The 16964-nt window shown below is 37.7% G+C and overlaps 1 protein-coding gene across 2 annotated transcripts in view; it reads left to right on the forward strand.

Moving 5' to 3' along the window:
* Positions 1-16964, forward strand: part of DIAPH3 (diaphanous related formin 3) — a 522381-nt gene that overhangs the window by 197875 nt on the left and 307542 nt on the right. For both annotated transcript variants that reach the window (XM_066236696.1, XM_066236697.1), the window contains 3 exons: positions 811-915; positions 3370-3675; positions 4305-4419. In XM_066236696.1, coding sequence (XP_066092793.1) covers positions 811-915; positions 3370-3675; positions 4305-4419 — 526 coding nt within the window. The remainder of the gene's footprint in view (positions 1-810; positions 916-3369; positions 3676-4304; positions 4420-16964) is intronic.

Raw genomic sequence — 16964 nt, forward strand, 5'->3', positions numbered from 1 at the left:
TTTATAAAGCAGAGTCAAATACTTGTTTTTGATTATGAGACAATACCCTATTTAAGTTTACCTCTATTAGGAGAGGTTTTCAGTCATAATGATAGTAGGCTATTTGAATGCAAGATGGGAACTTGTTATGATTGGCTATATAAATTTGAAAACTCATTGGAGTCACCAAATTTTACTATTTACCTTCCTCTCACTAGGAAGTTTGAAAGATTAATTTATCTTTAATCTCCCAAAGATTAATCTCCAGCAGATTCATAATAAATAAGACAGACTTTATTCTTGAAAATTGCTGAAGGTTAGAGCCTACATCAGGGTTCTTAAATCTCCTGGTGTTGTAAGAAAAAAGTAATTGATGCAGTTATCTAATAGAATTATTTATTAATAAACAATAAATATTAAAATGAAATTCTTTTAAGTCATATTAATAAACTCCAGGTAAATTTCAAGTATACATTTTTGCAGGTATGGGTCAGAGAACTCAGTACAATGCTTTGCTCCCTATTATTTTACACAAAGTCTCAATGATATTTAGGGACTTTTAAGAAAAATGCCAGGGTTGCAGATAACTATGGGCTGGTTTCCGCTGCTGAGAGGAGAAGGTCATGGACTCGGTCTCTGGCTTTGTCTGATCCCTTGCAAATGACTTTGGTAGGATTTAGAGAAAGGCTGTGGGTGACTTAGCAAAAATCTGCCATTCCTTTCATAAAAGTTTATGTTCTCTTGACAGATGATTACAGTCATTTTTCTCTATAAATAGTGCTTTTTCATTTCCATCTCTCTTTTTCCTCTCATTTCTTTTTTTCTTTTCAGTTTGAAAAAGAGTTTACCGACCACCAAGAAACTCAGGCACAATTGCAGAAAAAAGAGGCAAAGATTAATGAGCTTCAAGCAGAGTTACAAGCTTTTAAATCTCAGGTAAAATGCCATCTACTCAGAGTGAATTTGAGTTCTGAAAGTTTACCAGGAGAGCAAAAGTCATGTCATCTCTTCACAGCGTCCAAATGTTTAAACTTTAATTTCACTTGTATGTTTTTATGTTATTATTTGTATGTATTTCTAGTCTGATATGTTTATTTTTTTTAACGTATTTTGCTACTTTTTTTTCAATTTGCCATTTTAAAAATGCCTAAACTTTTATGAACCAGTTTGCTTCCTTATGTTTTGTTTGGGTTTTGTTTTTGGTACCATGTTTCCTAACTAATTAAGCATGGAGGGTAAGGAAGTTTTTTTTCATCTTAGATTTGTCATTTATCACTGATCTTTATCCTTCTACAGGAAATTATTGCTCAAGCTATTTATTTTTCCAAACTTTCAGCCTATGGGTACCTTGCAGTGAAAGATAACCTCTAGCTGAATGAGAACATTTTCTGATAATTTTTCAATTTCCAAAAGTAAACAGATTTAAAACATGACAAAAAGAGAGCAAATCTGGATTATGAAGCAGATAGCACACATACACCCTTTCTACATAAAACATTTAAATAGCAAGAAATATATCATCTAAATATTTTAAATGGGTGAAGCTAGACTAGGGGGGTAGAACATTCATAGTTCAATTTCTTCATGTAGAGTTTTATATAAGATGATGAGCAATTAGTATTACTTTGTTATTTTTCTTTTATCCTAATTTATGGTTATGTTGAAATAGTCTCAGGTATACTATTTTGTATATTGGTGTACTATTTCCTCTGTTCTAGGCAATTTTGTTTTCTTTGGAATACTTAGTGGTTAGTTTTGTTACAGAGGCTCTCTGAAGATACCGAGGGAGAGCTGTTAGTGTTCAATTAAAAAAAATTGAAAAGCCCCATCTACAAATAAATTATTCTCATTTATCTTTTTTCTTTAGTGTACAAAAAGAGAGTACAACCATTTATTGAACTTTGCCATGCTTCCTAGTGGCTCCTTGTCTTTCATATTAAAAGAAACGTTTATTCAGCCTGAAGGGTGGCTCCAATCAACCTAAGAATCTCAAGTCTAGTCAAAATTTTAAAGAAAATAAACACTTGATTGTGTTTTGTATTTAATTTAGAGTTATAGACAATGGCTGACATATTTATGACTAGATTTTGCTGATCTGGGCTAATTTAAATTTAAAGGCTTTCTTTTCCTTTTAGCCTTTTTGAAAGGTGGGAGGGGTCTCTCTCTTCACTTTTGATTCATAACTCTGTGCTTGCCTTTTTCTCTTCTTGTCTTTAATTCACTTATTCCACACATATTTTTTCAATGGCTCTCATTTGCCAGTCCCAACATTAGATGCTGTGGAAAGAGTAGTTATATAGGCATAGTCACTTCTCTCATAAAGTGATAATCTATCAAATACATAAATGGTAATGAGCCTTAAATAGTTATGAAGCACTTGATAAGAGCTATCAAGGAGAAGTACAGGGTGCTGTCAGTGTGGAAAGAGTGGTCAGATAAGGCTTTCCTGAGGAGGGGATATGGTAGCTGAGATGGAAAGGTAGGTGATGGCCAGATGAAGAGGGTGTTCCAGGTGGAGGGAATGACATGAGCCAGGGCCCTGAAACTGCAATGAGGCGGCACATACATAAAATTGTATGGGAAAGTCTCTTGACCAGCTCCAGATTACGGCATGTCTTTGGTGGTCCTACTAAGAATTTTAGATTTTTATTTTTTTCATCAAGGACAAAGGCATGATGTGGCAATACTAGTTAAGCTATTTTCTAGATTTGTTATTTTATTTTTCTAAGAGAGAGTGAGAGAGTCAGAGCTAGAGAGAGGGGAAAGGCGAGAGATGAGAACCATCAACTGGTAGTGATGTCACATTAGTTTATTGATTGCTTCTCATACATACCTTGACCCGGGGCAAGGGAGGGGCAAGCCAGCAACCATAGGATCATGTCGATGATCCCACGTTCAAGCTGACGACCTTGGGGTATTTAACCTGAGACTTTGCTGCTTTTTACACTGCTGTACCACTGGTCAGGCTTTTTCTTTTTTAACTTTTCATTGACATGCTAGTGTTGTATAGAATTCTGTACACAGAACTTTCCCCATGCCCCATAGGGGAACTCGCTCCTTCCATGGCTCTTGAAACTGCTGGTTTTCAGGTCTTTAGACCGTTGTACCATTTTGCCCCTGGACATCTCCACCTGGATGGTCAGAACAACCGCAAAATGGGGAATGATACTCCTTTCAGTTATACTTTTATGAAAACAAAAGTTATAATTATATACTTAAACTGCGAATAAACTTCACTGGAACTTTTAGGTGAAACTACATGAAATTGCTGACAATTTTTTGTCATTTAAAATAAAACATATTGAAGAAAAGTATACTTTTACTATAGACTGTTCTTAGTTTTGTTCCTTATTATTTATTTATTTATTTAATTTATTTTTTCCTCTCTAGTTTGGTGCCTTGCCAGCTGATATAAAGATCTCTTTGCCTCTGTCAAAAGAAAACGGAACCGAGCACCCAGCGCCGCCTCCTCCCACAGCGCCGCCTCCTCCACCCCCGCCTCCTCCCACAGCGCCGCCTCCTCCCCCACCTCCGCTTCCAGGAGTGGCACTGCCCTTTGGGGCTCCTGTGCCTCCACCACCACCCCTGGGGTTTCTTAGTGGGGGAAGCTCTCTTCCACATACCCTGCCATTTGGGTTAAAACCAAAGAAAGAATTTAAACCTGAAATTAGCATGAGAAGATTGAACTGGTTAAAGGTAAGTAAATATAGATGGTAGATCGATAGAAGGCAGATAGATAGATAGATAGATAGATGGATAGATGATAGATAGATAGATGGTAGAAACATACTGTCACGTAGATTAACATTTAATTTTGTTTTTGCTTGTGTATAATTTCCAGTAGGAACCGTAATCAAAAGTGATTTTAAATGAGAGGAAGGTTTTTTTGTTTTGTTTTGTTTTGTTTGTAATAAAAAATTGTTAAGACAAAGTCCTTTGCTCTTGGTTAAGGCTTCTGGGTTTATAAATTTTATGTGAGACGATGTTGGTTGGTCATGTAACCTTGAGACATTCTGTGCAATGTATCCTGCTCTTGAAAAGTCTAAGTGTACATGTACATGAGTATTATTAAAGACTCTAAGAAGTGTAATAGAGAAGAACAAACTTCATTTCATTCAGCTTCAATCCCCAACTTTTTCTTATATAACAACTTAACTTCCTACAGAACTCCTATTTCATTGAACACAGTTTGGAGAAAAATCCTACAGGGATTATTCCATACACATTGCCTCACAGCCCTGGGGCCCTGGGTCTGAACGTGGTGGTTGGGCTAGGTCAGATGAAACACACATCTCTTCATGAGTCCGTCTCCTCTCGGATTGCAGATCGCACCTCATGAAATGACTGAAAACTGTTTCTGGATAAAAGCAAATGAAAATACGTATGAAAATGTGGATTTGCTCTGTAAACTTGAGAATACATTTTGTTGCCAACAGAAAGGTAAGTTAAACATCTTGGTTAATATTTTAATACTGTCACTTTTTATATATAGTATTAACTACTAGAAAGCATGATGTTAAGAGCCCTGTGTATTTTTTTACTTTATTAATAGGTAAATAGATGATTTAATAAACTGAAACAAATATATGCGATTATAAGGTCTTTTCATTAAAAGTAATGGAATTTACTTTTCAAACGGTTTTGTGATAGCTTTTACCTATGCATTGTGATTTTTTAAAAAACAATTATATCTAGATAATTACTCTTGTCTGAAAATTGAATTTATTTCATCCAATTTCATAACCAACACCACTTGTTTAAAGGGTAATATTCACTCATATTATTAATTTTTTAGTATTATAAAATACTTACATGTTAGTTTTTAGATCAGTGATTGCCTTTAATTTTCAAAAAAGAACTCATAGAGGAGCCATTGTATTGACTGGAGATGGGAAGGTTGGATTTCTTCAAATGCCTACTGTGTACTAGCTACCATGCTAGATGCTTTATTTACATTTTAACTTGATCATCACCGCAACCAAGGGATGTTGGTTGGCACCTAAAAAGTAATTTACATCCCTTTGAAATGCTTTTTAAAACATATATGTAAATTAGAAACTCTTTCTAAAACATAAGTTAGATAGACTAAAAGCTAATTGTAAATTAAGACAGCTTTGCAGAATGTGTGATAAATCCAGAGCCTCTTGCAGATAGTTTTGAGCACCACTGGTCTTGACCAAAATAGTAAAAATGATATATTTTGATCATTGAAACAGGAAGCTCACCCTGGGAAATCTTGTGAAGTAAGCTGATCTTAATTTTACCTTTTGATTATAGAGAATCAAAATTTTCTTTGAATAAAATTAGTGTACTCTTTAGGCAATCAAGGAAAATATATGGCAGTTAAAATGTGTATTTATATGTAAAACACTTGAGAATTTCAGATTTCACAATCTGGAATTGATTAGTTTTCCCTTTACTTTCCTAGTAGGTGCGAATGAAGGAACCGAAAAGCTGTTTAAGTAATGCTGCCATCCAGCTACTCTCTCTCTTTCTTCTTCCATCTTTACTCTGATTACTTTCTTAATTAATGAGGCTCAAAAGGGAAACTTGTTAGCATGTCTTTAATTTAGCTGCAATGTTAGCCCTAAATGAAATAATTGGACCTTTAAAAAATTCTGAAGTCATCTAACTTGAGCCTTGAGATACAAGGTTGGAAAACACCAGTGTGTTTGCTCAATCTGACACTCGTTGCAAAGGTTAAGGTGAGGAAATGAGCATTTTCTGATATCACATACTTGGTGTCCCTCTCTGTCTTTGTACTTGCTGTCCCCTCGTCCCTGAATCTCTCTTTCATTTGACTTAGGAGCTGGCGGAGGCCGGTGACTTCTGCTTTCTCACTTTTAGATGCTACCTTCTCCTTTCTGTGACTGTGGATGGTATTTCCATGATGAACAGAAAGGATGGGGAAGCCCAGGGTTGTAACCCTGGGCAGAGCTCACATTTCACAATGCCAATAGCGGATAAGCTGTGAATGTGACTATTTTTTGGTCTGGATTTCAAAAAATAGTTCCTACTAAGTGTTGAAGAGCCTCCATTCTGAGTACTTAATTTAGTCATGACTTGTAGTTCATCATTTTTGTAGAAAAGGTCTTTAGTTTTGCTTTCAGAAAAGCAGGATTTTATGTAGATATTTTCTAGCAAAGGTCAGAAAGGAAGGCAGGAGAAAGGTGTCTGGAAAGTTTAGACAAGACTGAGGGCTGGTGGTGTGGATTGGTATCTCCGTATAGTCTCTATACATGGTCTGGATGCTGAGTATTAGGTTCAAATGTTAACATTTACCAGTCTCCCATGTCTCCAAAGTTTACTTTATTGGAATCAATTTTGTAATGTATGCAGAATTCAAAATTAAAGCTAGTCACTTACTTATTGTTCATTGCAAGGTAAAAATACGGCTGATCTCCACTACATAGCAAGCAGGGGAAAGGAGAGGCATTGGCTGCTGGTTGATTTTCATTATTGGCTTGCTTCACAACTTGTCAGGGAAGGACAGAGGATTCGTATTACCAATGATTAGTGAGTTTTTAGAACAATGGGTATGTCTAGGTTTTTTGGGCAGTAACTGTTGACCAAGAACCAGGCTGTCTGTGACAACATGGATGGACCTCGAGGGCATTATGCTAAATGAAATAATATGACCTCCTATATGTGGACTCGAAAAAAATCATAGAGACAGATTGGTGGTTGCCAGAGGTGAAGGGTGGGGTTTGAGAAACAGACGAAGGGGGTATGAATTTATTTTTTTGAAAAAAGAAGAGCCAGGACATTTCTTCTGTTTACAAAGGTGGATGTTCTCTTCCAGGCTATTACAATGGTAGATGCCGATCCTTCATGCTTTCTAAGCATTTGAAACAGATTGAAAAAAGGAACTGAATCCAGTCATTTGAAGAGAACCTTGAAATTTTCTCTGACATTTTCTTATTTTTTGTTACAAAGTGTGGCTTTTCTTCTTACAGAAGGCACTGCTTCAGATTTCTGGGACTTTTAGGTCAAGGTGATTGGTTTTTGGAGCTCTGGTACCCTGAGAATTGGAAAAGGAAGGACTAATGTCTATAGATTGTGGTGCACAGTCCCTGAGCCAGGTCATCGTCATGTTACCTTGTTTCATCTTGGCCACACCTCTGCTGAGGGTGTTCTATGAAAACAGTCTGACTCCCCAGGACTGCACTGCCCCTTCTGCTCCTAGAGATTCTTATTTTAATTTTATTTATTTATTTATTTTTTATTTTTTTGTATTTTTCTAAAGCTAGAAACGGGGAGAGACAGCCAGACAGACTCCCGCATGCGCCCGACCGGGATCCACCCGGCACGTGGGCGACGCTCTGCCCACCAGGGGGCGATGCTCTGCCTCTCCGGGGCATCGCTCTGTTGCGACCAGAGCCTCTCTAGTGCCTGGGGCAGAGGCCAAGGAGCCATCCCCAGTGCCCGGGCCATCCCCGCTCCAGTGGAGCCTCGGCTGCGGGAGGGGAAGAGAGAGACAGAGAGGAAGGAGAGGGGGAGGGGTGGAAAAGCAGATGGGCGCCTCTCCTGTGTGCCCTGGCCAGGAATCGAACCCGGGACTTCTGCACGCCAGGCCGACGCTCTACCACTGAGCTAACCGGCCAGGGCCAATCCTAGAGATTCTTGGTAATGAAACAGTCTGACTCCGCAGAACTGCACTGCCCCTTCTGCTCCTAGGGATTCTTGGTAAGAGCTTGGACATTTCCTCGTAGTTCATGTTGCTCTTCATTCTATCTTTTTTTGCTTTTTTTCCGTTTTATTTTACTTTGTTTTTTAAAACTATTCTCCTGGTGACATACCATTGCTTCAATGGGGGAGTGCCTTATACCACATCTTGAGGAGTACAGGAGCCTCTCTCTGAGTCTTTTCCTGTGAAATCAACGTTTGTTTCTGATTCAGTTGAATCTTAGTATTTTTTTATACCTTGTTTTGCTATTACAAGTATTTGACTTGGTTTTTTTGTGTCTCTCAGCTCTAAGTTTTTGAGATACATCTTAGCTTTCTATATTTTAAAGTCTTCTGAAAATAGTCTGTAGGCATTTTTCCCGAGATCCTTATTTCCCCCCATATTTTTCTTCTCAGTTCTCCATTCCACTTTTTCACTTCCAGCAAATATTTATTGGGAATGTGTTGTGTGTTAGGCCATGTGTTTAACACTGAGGACACTAACGGGAAAGGCCACTGTGCCCTGTTCCCATGTTGCTTTTATAGTCTCACTGAGACTCAGTCAAGTTCTTAGTTGAAACATAAACTGAAGAGTGGAACAATAAATGCTGACTGATTTTAGAAAAGAATAACATATTATGGTGTTTGACTTCTGTTAAGAATTACCAAGATTATAAAAGAACACTGTAATATTTCTTCAATATTTAATCACAATATTCATATATGAACATTTGGTATCTTCAAAATGATGCTAATGACCTGTGTGTTTTTTACCAGATTGGAAGCATCTGTTGGTTAATTTTTACAGGCTGTTGGAAATGGATTAAAGTGTACTAACAGGTTATTGGTGTTGGATTTATCAACTAAAATTAATATTAATTACTTTCATTATTCACAAACTGTTAACTTAATAGGGATTAAAGGCCTTTTCAAAAGTATATGAACAGTCTAATTCAGTTAGACTGATTTATTATGAAAATGTGATTCCGTAATTGTTAAGCTTCTTGAAATAATCATATTTTATAACAGGTGCGTCATATTTGCCAGATAGGGCCAATAAACTGGTTTATAAAGATTTCTCAACTGAACAATTATGGCATATTGAAACGGTTAATAGATTATGCACTTAAAAACAAATCAAGCTGAGATTCTGACATCATAGTTCAGTGGACAAAGTATTGGGGTAGAGAGTGATTAAACTATGGATTATCCCAGGAACTTGGCTGTGCTCGGGATGTCGCTTTGTATTAGAAACACAGTTAATTCCTCTGTGAACAAAAGTGTGTAAAAAATACTAAACTACTTCACAAACCTAAATTTAAATGAACAATATAATTTCTTACAGAGAGCTATGTTTCTTGGGAATGCATATTAATAAAGAGATGATGACAAAATGGATGTAACTAACATACCTTAAACATCTTAAGGAGTTCTGAAAAAACATTTGACAAAGATTGGGGAAGAAGTTAGTGGATAATTGAATATTTCTCTTGGGATTTATCTTGCTTGTCTGTGGCTGAATTTATCCCTTGGTTCTTGTCTGAATTTCAAAAGAACTGAAGACTTAAGGACTTGATGCAGGTCAGGAATGTCTTACTTGACCATTATAAAAGTATCTCATTGTTACCAATTATATTGTACTCTGTGTTGGGTTTTTGAAGGAATAGCAATGTATTCTGAAAGGTTTTAGAGAAGTAAAACCTAAGGAGAAAAGCTGTAGGAAGTGAGTTTGTTCAGCCTGGAGCCACAGGCAACTTTAAGTCCACAAAATGCTTGAATTCGTCCTTAATAGCACTGCGTATCTTTGGCAGTTTGAAGGTCCCTGAATATAGGCATATTTCTTGTAAATTGTACAGATGCTATAAATAAAGGGAGGAGGATTGAACTTGTGTGTATAGGGGTGCCACTCACAAACATAGTTTTTCTTCCTTCTCTCCTCTTTTTCTCATCTTCCACTGGAAAGTGACATGATATCTGGGCACTAGATTCAACTTGAGTCACTTGACTGGTGGGGGATGCTGTCTCCCTTCCATAATACAGAATCATCTTGGTATTTTAATTCTGCTAGCAGTTTAGTGGTCTACCTGTATCAGATGACCCTTAACAAAATTGTAAATTCGTTGCATTTCCATTGTAATCACACGTCGTCTTCTCCCAGGATCTCTCTTATTCCTCTATCTTCTGTCTTATTCCCTGTTTGCCCATCGCCTCCCTCGTTGCCTTGTGCCTTGTGCCTTCAAAGTCAACTTCCCTATTTCAGGCAGTTCTTCTATGCCTTGTCTGCCTTATGTTCTATCACTCTAGACTCCCACTCACAATTAGTACATACACAGTATTATTCACCTGAAACTATAAGTGAGGCTCATCCTTCTGAATGTACTATTTTAGCCCTACAGTGATATTTATAAAGCTGGATCTTTCTTCTCGTCTCCCTCTCATTCACCCCTCCCTGCTCCCCATGCCAGCTCCCTGCACACCACCTGCCAACCTTGGAAGAGACGGAATCACATGGAGCTAGTACTGTAACCTTATGCCATCCTTGGAGCACAGAAGAGAGTGGGTTCATGGTAGGAGAGTCATCAGGAGGTATAGGGGGCTTCCTGCTGGTTGATGTGCTATAGGAATTTGATATTAAATGGTGTAGTAACTTCTTTTGTAATAGAAAAACTTTCTGTATGAGAATAACTTTATTATGTAGTTTGTGACCTTGAATAATTCCTAAGTAGATTTTGAGGTAATTATATATTCATGTATTTTGGTAAGTTGGGTATTTTTTTCTCTCAAGGTGAAAGATATTCTGTGCATTTAACACAAGCATTCACATATATTTCAGAGTCTCTAAGCACATGTCAGTGTTTGAAAAGAATGGCTATTTCAAAGGCAGATACACTTTAGGAATTCTTAACTTGGGGTCTGTGAACTTGGATAAGGAAAAAAAAAAATCAGAAAACACATCATCATTTTCACTGACCTCTAATTGAAATGAACTATTTTCTTCAATTATAAATATAGGAAACAAGCAAAGCAGTACCTATGCTATTTCTACCTGTAAATTTCACATATCATTTATATCACATTAGAATCATTTCAAATATGTATATCCAAATATCCTTGGAATTCATCACTAGTTCAAAATTGGAGTATTTAATTAGACCTGCAGTTAGATCTTAATATGTAATACATTAATAAAGAAGCATATTTTGTTATTTGGGTTCCTCAGGAAGTGGATGCTGTGTTATCAGTGTGCAGGAGGCTTGTTTAGGAGGCAGAGGGTGCATCGCACATATAAAAGGTGGAAGGGGGCCAGGCAGGACTGGGCCCGAAGAACCTTAGGCCATGATGAAAGTCTGACAGATTCTCAGCCACTTCAGCTTGGAGGGCGCTCTGGAGCGCAGGATGACTGTTGGAGGAGTCCTAGGATAGAGGCTAGGAGTCGGGCTGTAGTACTCCTGCCACGCGCAGTCATTGGCTGGAGGCTGCCCAGGAAGCATGTGGCTGGGCTCAAAAGTTGTGGAGGATCCCAAGGGTGCTGATAGCTTGGAGTTTGTCGCCCGAATGCACTCCATGCTGAGTGGACAGCTCATTCCTGAAGGGAGATTTGAGCAGTGCATCTCTTTGCCTGCCGTGTGTGGATGGTACTGGTTCATAAACTGTGTTCAGTGCATTTTGATAGCTCCATAGGAGTATCATTTGCTTCCTTTGAAATCCTTTGTACTTTTTTTTTTAAGTGAGATGAGGGGAGATAGAGAGACAGATTCCCGCATGTGCCCCAGCCTGACTGGGGTCCACCTGTAAACCCCGTCTGGGAGAGATGCTCGAATTAACCAAGCTTTCCTCAGTGCCCGGGGCTGACACTCGAAGCAACCGAGCCACTGGCTGTGAGAGAGGAAGAGAGAGGGAAGGGGGAGAGGGAGGAAAGAGAAGCAGATGGTTGCTTCTTATGTGTGCCCTGACCAGGGATTAAACCTGGGACGTCCACACAATGGACTGACACTTTATCCACTGAGCCAACTAGCTAGGGCCAAAATCCTTTGTATTTTTGCATTTAAAAATTATTCTGAGGGTTCCTCCTCTGGCTACCTGTGGGGTCCATGGCAATAAAGGATATGAACCCTGCTCCAGCCTTTCTGATTTGTGTAATGGTGGTAGGAGTGAGGTGGAGGTCAGGGGCCTGACCCCCTCTACTGCTGCTGTTCCCGTACAGAAGTGGGTAAGAGTAGGCTTACAGTTGTTCTTATGGAAAAAAACATGCATGTTATGATTCTTACAATAGCTTTATTAACTCTGTTTCACATACTCACAACTGTAAACCTACTTTGCCAACCCTGTGTATGTTTTTTATTTTAATTGCAGGGGCCAATACATTATTTGTAATGAGATATTTTATCCAATTTAGAAAAAGTTATATGGTGGCTTCAACATCAGGCCATTTATTTTAAAATTCACTTTAACAGCCTGTTGTAATGCAGATGTTAATAAAAGCATACATCAAATCTGGAAAAATATGAAACATTTTAATTAGAAAAGAATAAAACAACAGTATTAATAACATTTGTCTCTTTTTAGAAGTTATATTTACTTCATTTATATCAATTTATTTGCTCCTCAAACCAATCTTGTGAAAGAACCAAAGCAAATACTGTATTCATTTTATATTTAAGAAAGTTATTCTTTTCAAGTGAAGTTTGGCTAAAAGGAGCCGCCACTCTGAGCAGAATACAGATTGAGTCTACAGCTAGTGCTCCTTCTGCTTCCCTGATTAAAAGGAATTCTATTATGTTTAATTTAAAGTGTTCTTCTTTGATTTAAAATAATTTTCCTCTCATCTCCTGCCACCTTAACACTGCCCCATAGCTGTTCACCCTCATCCCACAATTTATATTAAAGGCTTTCAAAACTTGCCGCTCTTTATTAAGACCATCTTTCATCATTTGGCACCTCTATTCACTTCTGTAAGTATTTGAGCTGTAAATACTAACACCATGCTGTGGAGTGTACAGAGAAGAGAGGGACTGTGGAGTCCACCCAACAAGTATGTGACCCTGGCTTTTACAGCTGTACTTTTTTTCCTCCATAAAACCGGGAGATAATACCCATCTCATAAGGTTTTGTGCAGATTGCAGAATGAGTATTTTAAAGCCTCTTTTGCAGTGCCCAGCTCATTGTAGTTGCACAGGAAATATTAGCTGAACTTGAAGTTTGAAGAACGCAGGCTCATTTCCATTTGTCAGGTTGGGCGTATCCTCTCTGACTCTTCCACGGTAGTTAGAGTTCAGGGCGCTCCCTCCAGCTTTGGCCCCACTTCCACGTGAAGCCTTCCGAACCATGAAACCGCTGTGTTAACTGACCTGTTAATAGCCACTTATGTTGTAACACTGATCTGTACCATTAACTTTAGAAAATAATAATAGAAGATTATTCTGTATGTCTTTTTTTCCATATTTGTGTATGTCTTAACTGTCAAATGATTTATTAAGTTCCTGTAGAGAGGAATCTGTTGAACCAGGAATAAATGGCAAAGACCCTTTTGGGGTTTTATTCTCTCCTTTAAAAAGTGTTTTCATTATATTTTTCCTTTTAGTTTATGAGTCATTAGTAGAGTTTCTTCATAACAATTTCTGTAATTTTATGAAACTTAAATACTGAATATTTTAATTTTCCCTTTTATGGGGGGTGTGTGATTCAGTTTTAGAGCATTGAGCTGATGACTTAGGAGGGATTTTGAAAAGCTCATTCAGTTCTATATAAAACCTTACAAGTTCTTATTAACAATTCATTATTTTTTTTAACAGTTATTTACAGTTGCAGAGATTAGGGAGGATGGTATGGATGGCTAATATAATTAGGGACCTGGGATGCATTAAGGCGGCGGAATGCTTTAGCTGAGAGGCAGACGTGAGTGCCAAGGAGAGCTCTGGCCCGGTTCTCCCTGGGGCTTGCGGGGAGGTGGATAACTGTTCATTTTAATAGCGCGCTGGCAGAAGGTCCAGAGGAGGGATAAGCTTTTCATTTCCTCGCCTCCAGCTCAGTAGGATAAGCTATAGAGATTATTTTGGTGAATCATATGCATTTGTTGAAATTCTACCATTTTGACCTATTAAGAACTTTGTTTAGTTTAGCCTAATTTTTGTTTCCTAAACTGGTGACAGGTTAAGGAAATACGTAAAGAGCTGTCTTTAGTTTATAGCTTAACTGAAGATGAGTATTGGTATTTCTACCTCTCTAATAGCTTGTCAAGTAATGGATGAGGGTGCAAAACTCTTGAAATGGAAAGTATCTCGAAATGATTTGTAGCCCCCAATTCTGAGATTGAAATACCTTGAAATTTTATATGCTGCTTTAGCAGATACAAATCTATCTTTTCGGTTGAATCAATGAGGAAATTTGCTGGCAAGAAACAGTAAAAGTGATTTAAACAAGTCTGGTGGTTGGTGGTCTCCGAGTTCGTGAACAGCATGCCAGTGATATTAGGACCCTAGGTAGCTTTTTGTCCATTTTTTCAGCTTTCTCTCCAGTTTCAGCATAGTTTAGCCAGCAAATGGGGAGTCACCATGCTCACAGATAGTGCTCTGGGGGAGACTATTTCATGCCCCTTTCAATTGTAGGAGCCATGTATACTCCTCAGTTTGTGGCCCTCTTCCTCTCATCTTCCAAGTCGGCAGCAGAGAGGTGGATTCTCGGAGGCCCTCTCTCTCACCTTGACTTCTTTGATTACAGACTCTGACCTAAGCCAGTAAAGTTTCTTAAAGACTCCTGTGATTAAATTAGGCCCACCTGGATAATCCAGGCTCAGCTCCTAATTTTAGGGCCTTTAGCCTTAACCGTATCTGTTAAAGTTTTTCATGTAAGGTAACATTAACAGGTTCCAGGGACTAGGTAGGACATAGCTAGGACAATCAGATGTCATAAAAATCTCAACATACTCAAGTACTTGGCCCTGTTAATTTCACCCATTAAAATTGTGAGTATCCTTTAGCCCCATATTCTGTTTACAAGAATGCCATTTTAGGATCCTGGGGCATTTCGACTTTTAAAATTTATTCTGTTCACTATTTATTGAACTTTGGATCTTTGCAAGTTATGTTAACATATGATTTTGTTACCTCAGTTAAGTACCTTTCTGGCTAGGAAAAATCCTTATAACATGTCTTTCCAAGAGCCGGGAAAGACATGGCTCTTTCCCCTTTTTTATTCAAATATACTCTATTTAATTAATGTGCATTAGGTATCATCATTTACTGTATATTTTCCAGTTTGTAATATATAGTATTAATTTTACTTTTTTCTGGGAAGTTATTTTCTCTTTATTTTTTATCTTATAGTATTTTTTTTTCAAACCAGAAATACTGTCTAAAAACCTAGGATAAGGAACCATTGGCATTTAAAAACAAATTAGTTCTTGATTTCTTACTGCATATTTTAAGAAAGAAAGAAGGAAGGACTGGTTCTAATTAATAAAAAGAAGTATATTATATATTTGTTTTTATACCCTTTTTTTTCTTTTTTCCTATTTTCTTCTTTTTTTTTTTTTGTATTTTTTTTCTTTTATTTTTTTATTTTTATTTTTTTTCTGAGGATGGAAATGGGGAGGCAGTCAGACAGACTCCCGCATGCGCCCGACCCGGATCCACCCGGCACGCCCACCAGGGGGAATGCTCTGCCCATCCGGGGCGTTGCTCTGTTAAAACCAGAGCCATTCTAGCGACTGAAAAGTATATTATATTTTATATGTTACTAACTTTTAGGAGATAACTTTCTACATTGCTTATTGAAAAACTCAATAATTTTCTTACCTTAAAGTTTTTTTATATTTTAAAATATAGATTATTCCTCTTATTTTTATGATGTTTCACAACATATACATTTTTCTTTTTTATTGGCTTTGTTGGGTGACAGCAGTTACCACATTTATGCAGGTTCAGGTGCACAATCCTACAGCATTGTCTCTGCACAGTGTATTGGGTGTTCACCACTGCACGTCAGGTCTGTGTCTGTCACCATCTGTCCCCCTATCCTCTCCTTCACCTCCCCGCTCAAAACGTATTTTCATCTAAAAATGTGTTTTTATGTGATACAGACTTTGGGAAGAGAGAGCTTTTCCTGGCTCATCCATTACTCAAATCTAATAAGCGTCTACAAATGGATATGAATATATAATTTTATTACAACTGGGAAAATGTATGTTATTATAATTGTATATTTCACTGGATAATTTAAATTGTATATAAAGTGTTTATTTTAATTGGAAAAATCACATCACCACTGGAAATCACATTTATCAAAAGATCTAATACAACAACATTTCACACAAAATAAGCAATTTATTTTAATTTAATCGTTGGCCATTGGTTATTTGGCAGTCTGTTCTTCTGTCATCATATTGCCGTGGAATAGTTCTTCCTGAAGCAGGCTCTTCTTCTTTCTTTAATCTTCTTTTCTTTTTCAATTAGAGAACCAATTATTTTCAGGGTTTCACAGGTCACAGGGGGACAGTTGGGCTCTCTGATCCCATAGCATATGGTTTAACCCGAAGAGTTGATATAGTCAGTGTGATAATTGTGTTTGTTTTGAAATGAGGGACGTTAGTCTTTTGAGCTTTAAAGTTATTCTGTTTTAAAATTACCCTTTTAATTTATTTACCTCATTTAAAATCTTATCTATCTGTATAAAGGTGAATATGAACTTTGTAAATCGACTGTTCATTTGTATTTCCATCCCTGGCTTTACAAGATTCAGCAGCAAGGGAAAGAGCAGCTTGTGTTGGTTTCCGTGTGATAACAAGATTTCTCTAACAGAGTTTACTCTCTGTGTGTATATTGTTACCATATGTGTATATATACACACGTTTATGTGAAGGAATATTGTTCCGTAAACCTGAGAATCCAAAATTGATTGATCACTGGACTGCTCTTTCGTTCTGGACCATCTTTCTACTCAGCAGGGCTGTTGAGTGCGGAGGAGGCAACAGGATCGTCCCACACCGACTTCTGTGTCGCTAAGGTGCACTTTATCAAAAGAGCTATTTTCATGAATGTGTTCTTGATGAACAAGCATAACCTGCAACCTCAATAAATCAAAATTTCTCATTATTCTTGATTATACTAGGGTTGTAAGAAGGCCAGAGCAGCTGGTAAGGGGGAAAAAAGTGAGAGAAAGAATCTGACTTACAAAGGAAAGGGGAAAATGCATGCCTGCACAGTCCCAGGAACTGCCCCATCCTTACAGTCCTGCGTCATGAGCGTTAGGCCTCTGTCCATTTGAATGAGAAGAGGCTGAGGCTCCCAGTAGTTAAAAATGTGACTTTCAGGGCAGCATCCTTA

Source organism: Saccopteryx bilineata, chromosome 6 (assembly GCF_036850765.1).
Source record: "Saccopteryx bilineata isolate mSacBil1 chromosome 6, mSacBil1_pri_phased_curated, whole genome shotgun sequence".
Taxonomy (NCBI): domain Eukaryota; kingdom Metazoa; phylum Chordata; class Mammalia; order Chiroptera; family Emballonuridae; genus Saccopteryx; species Saccopteryx bilineata.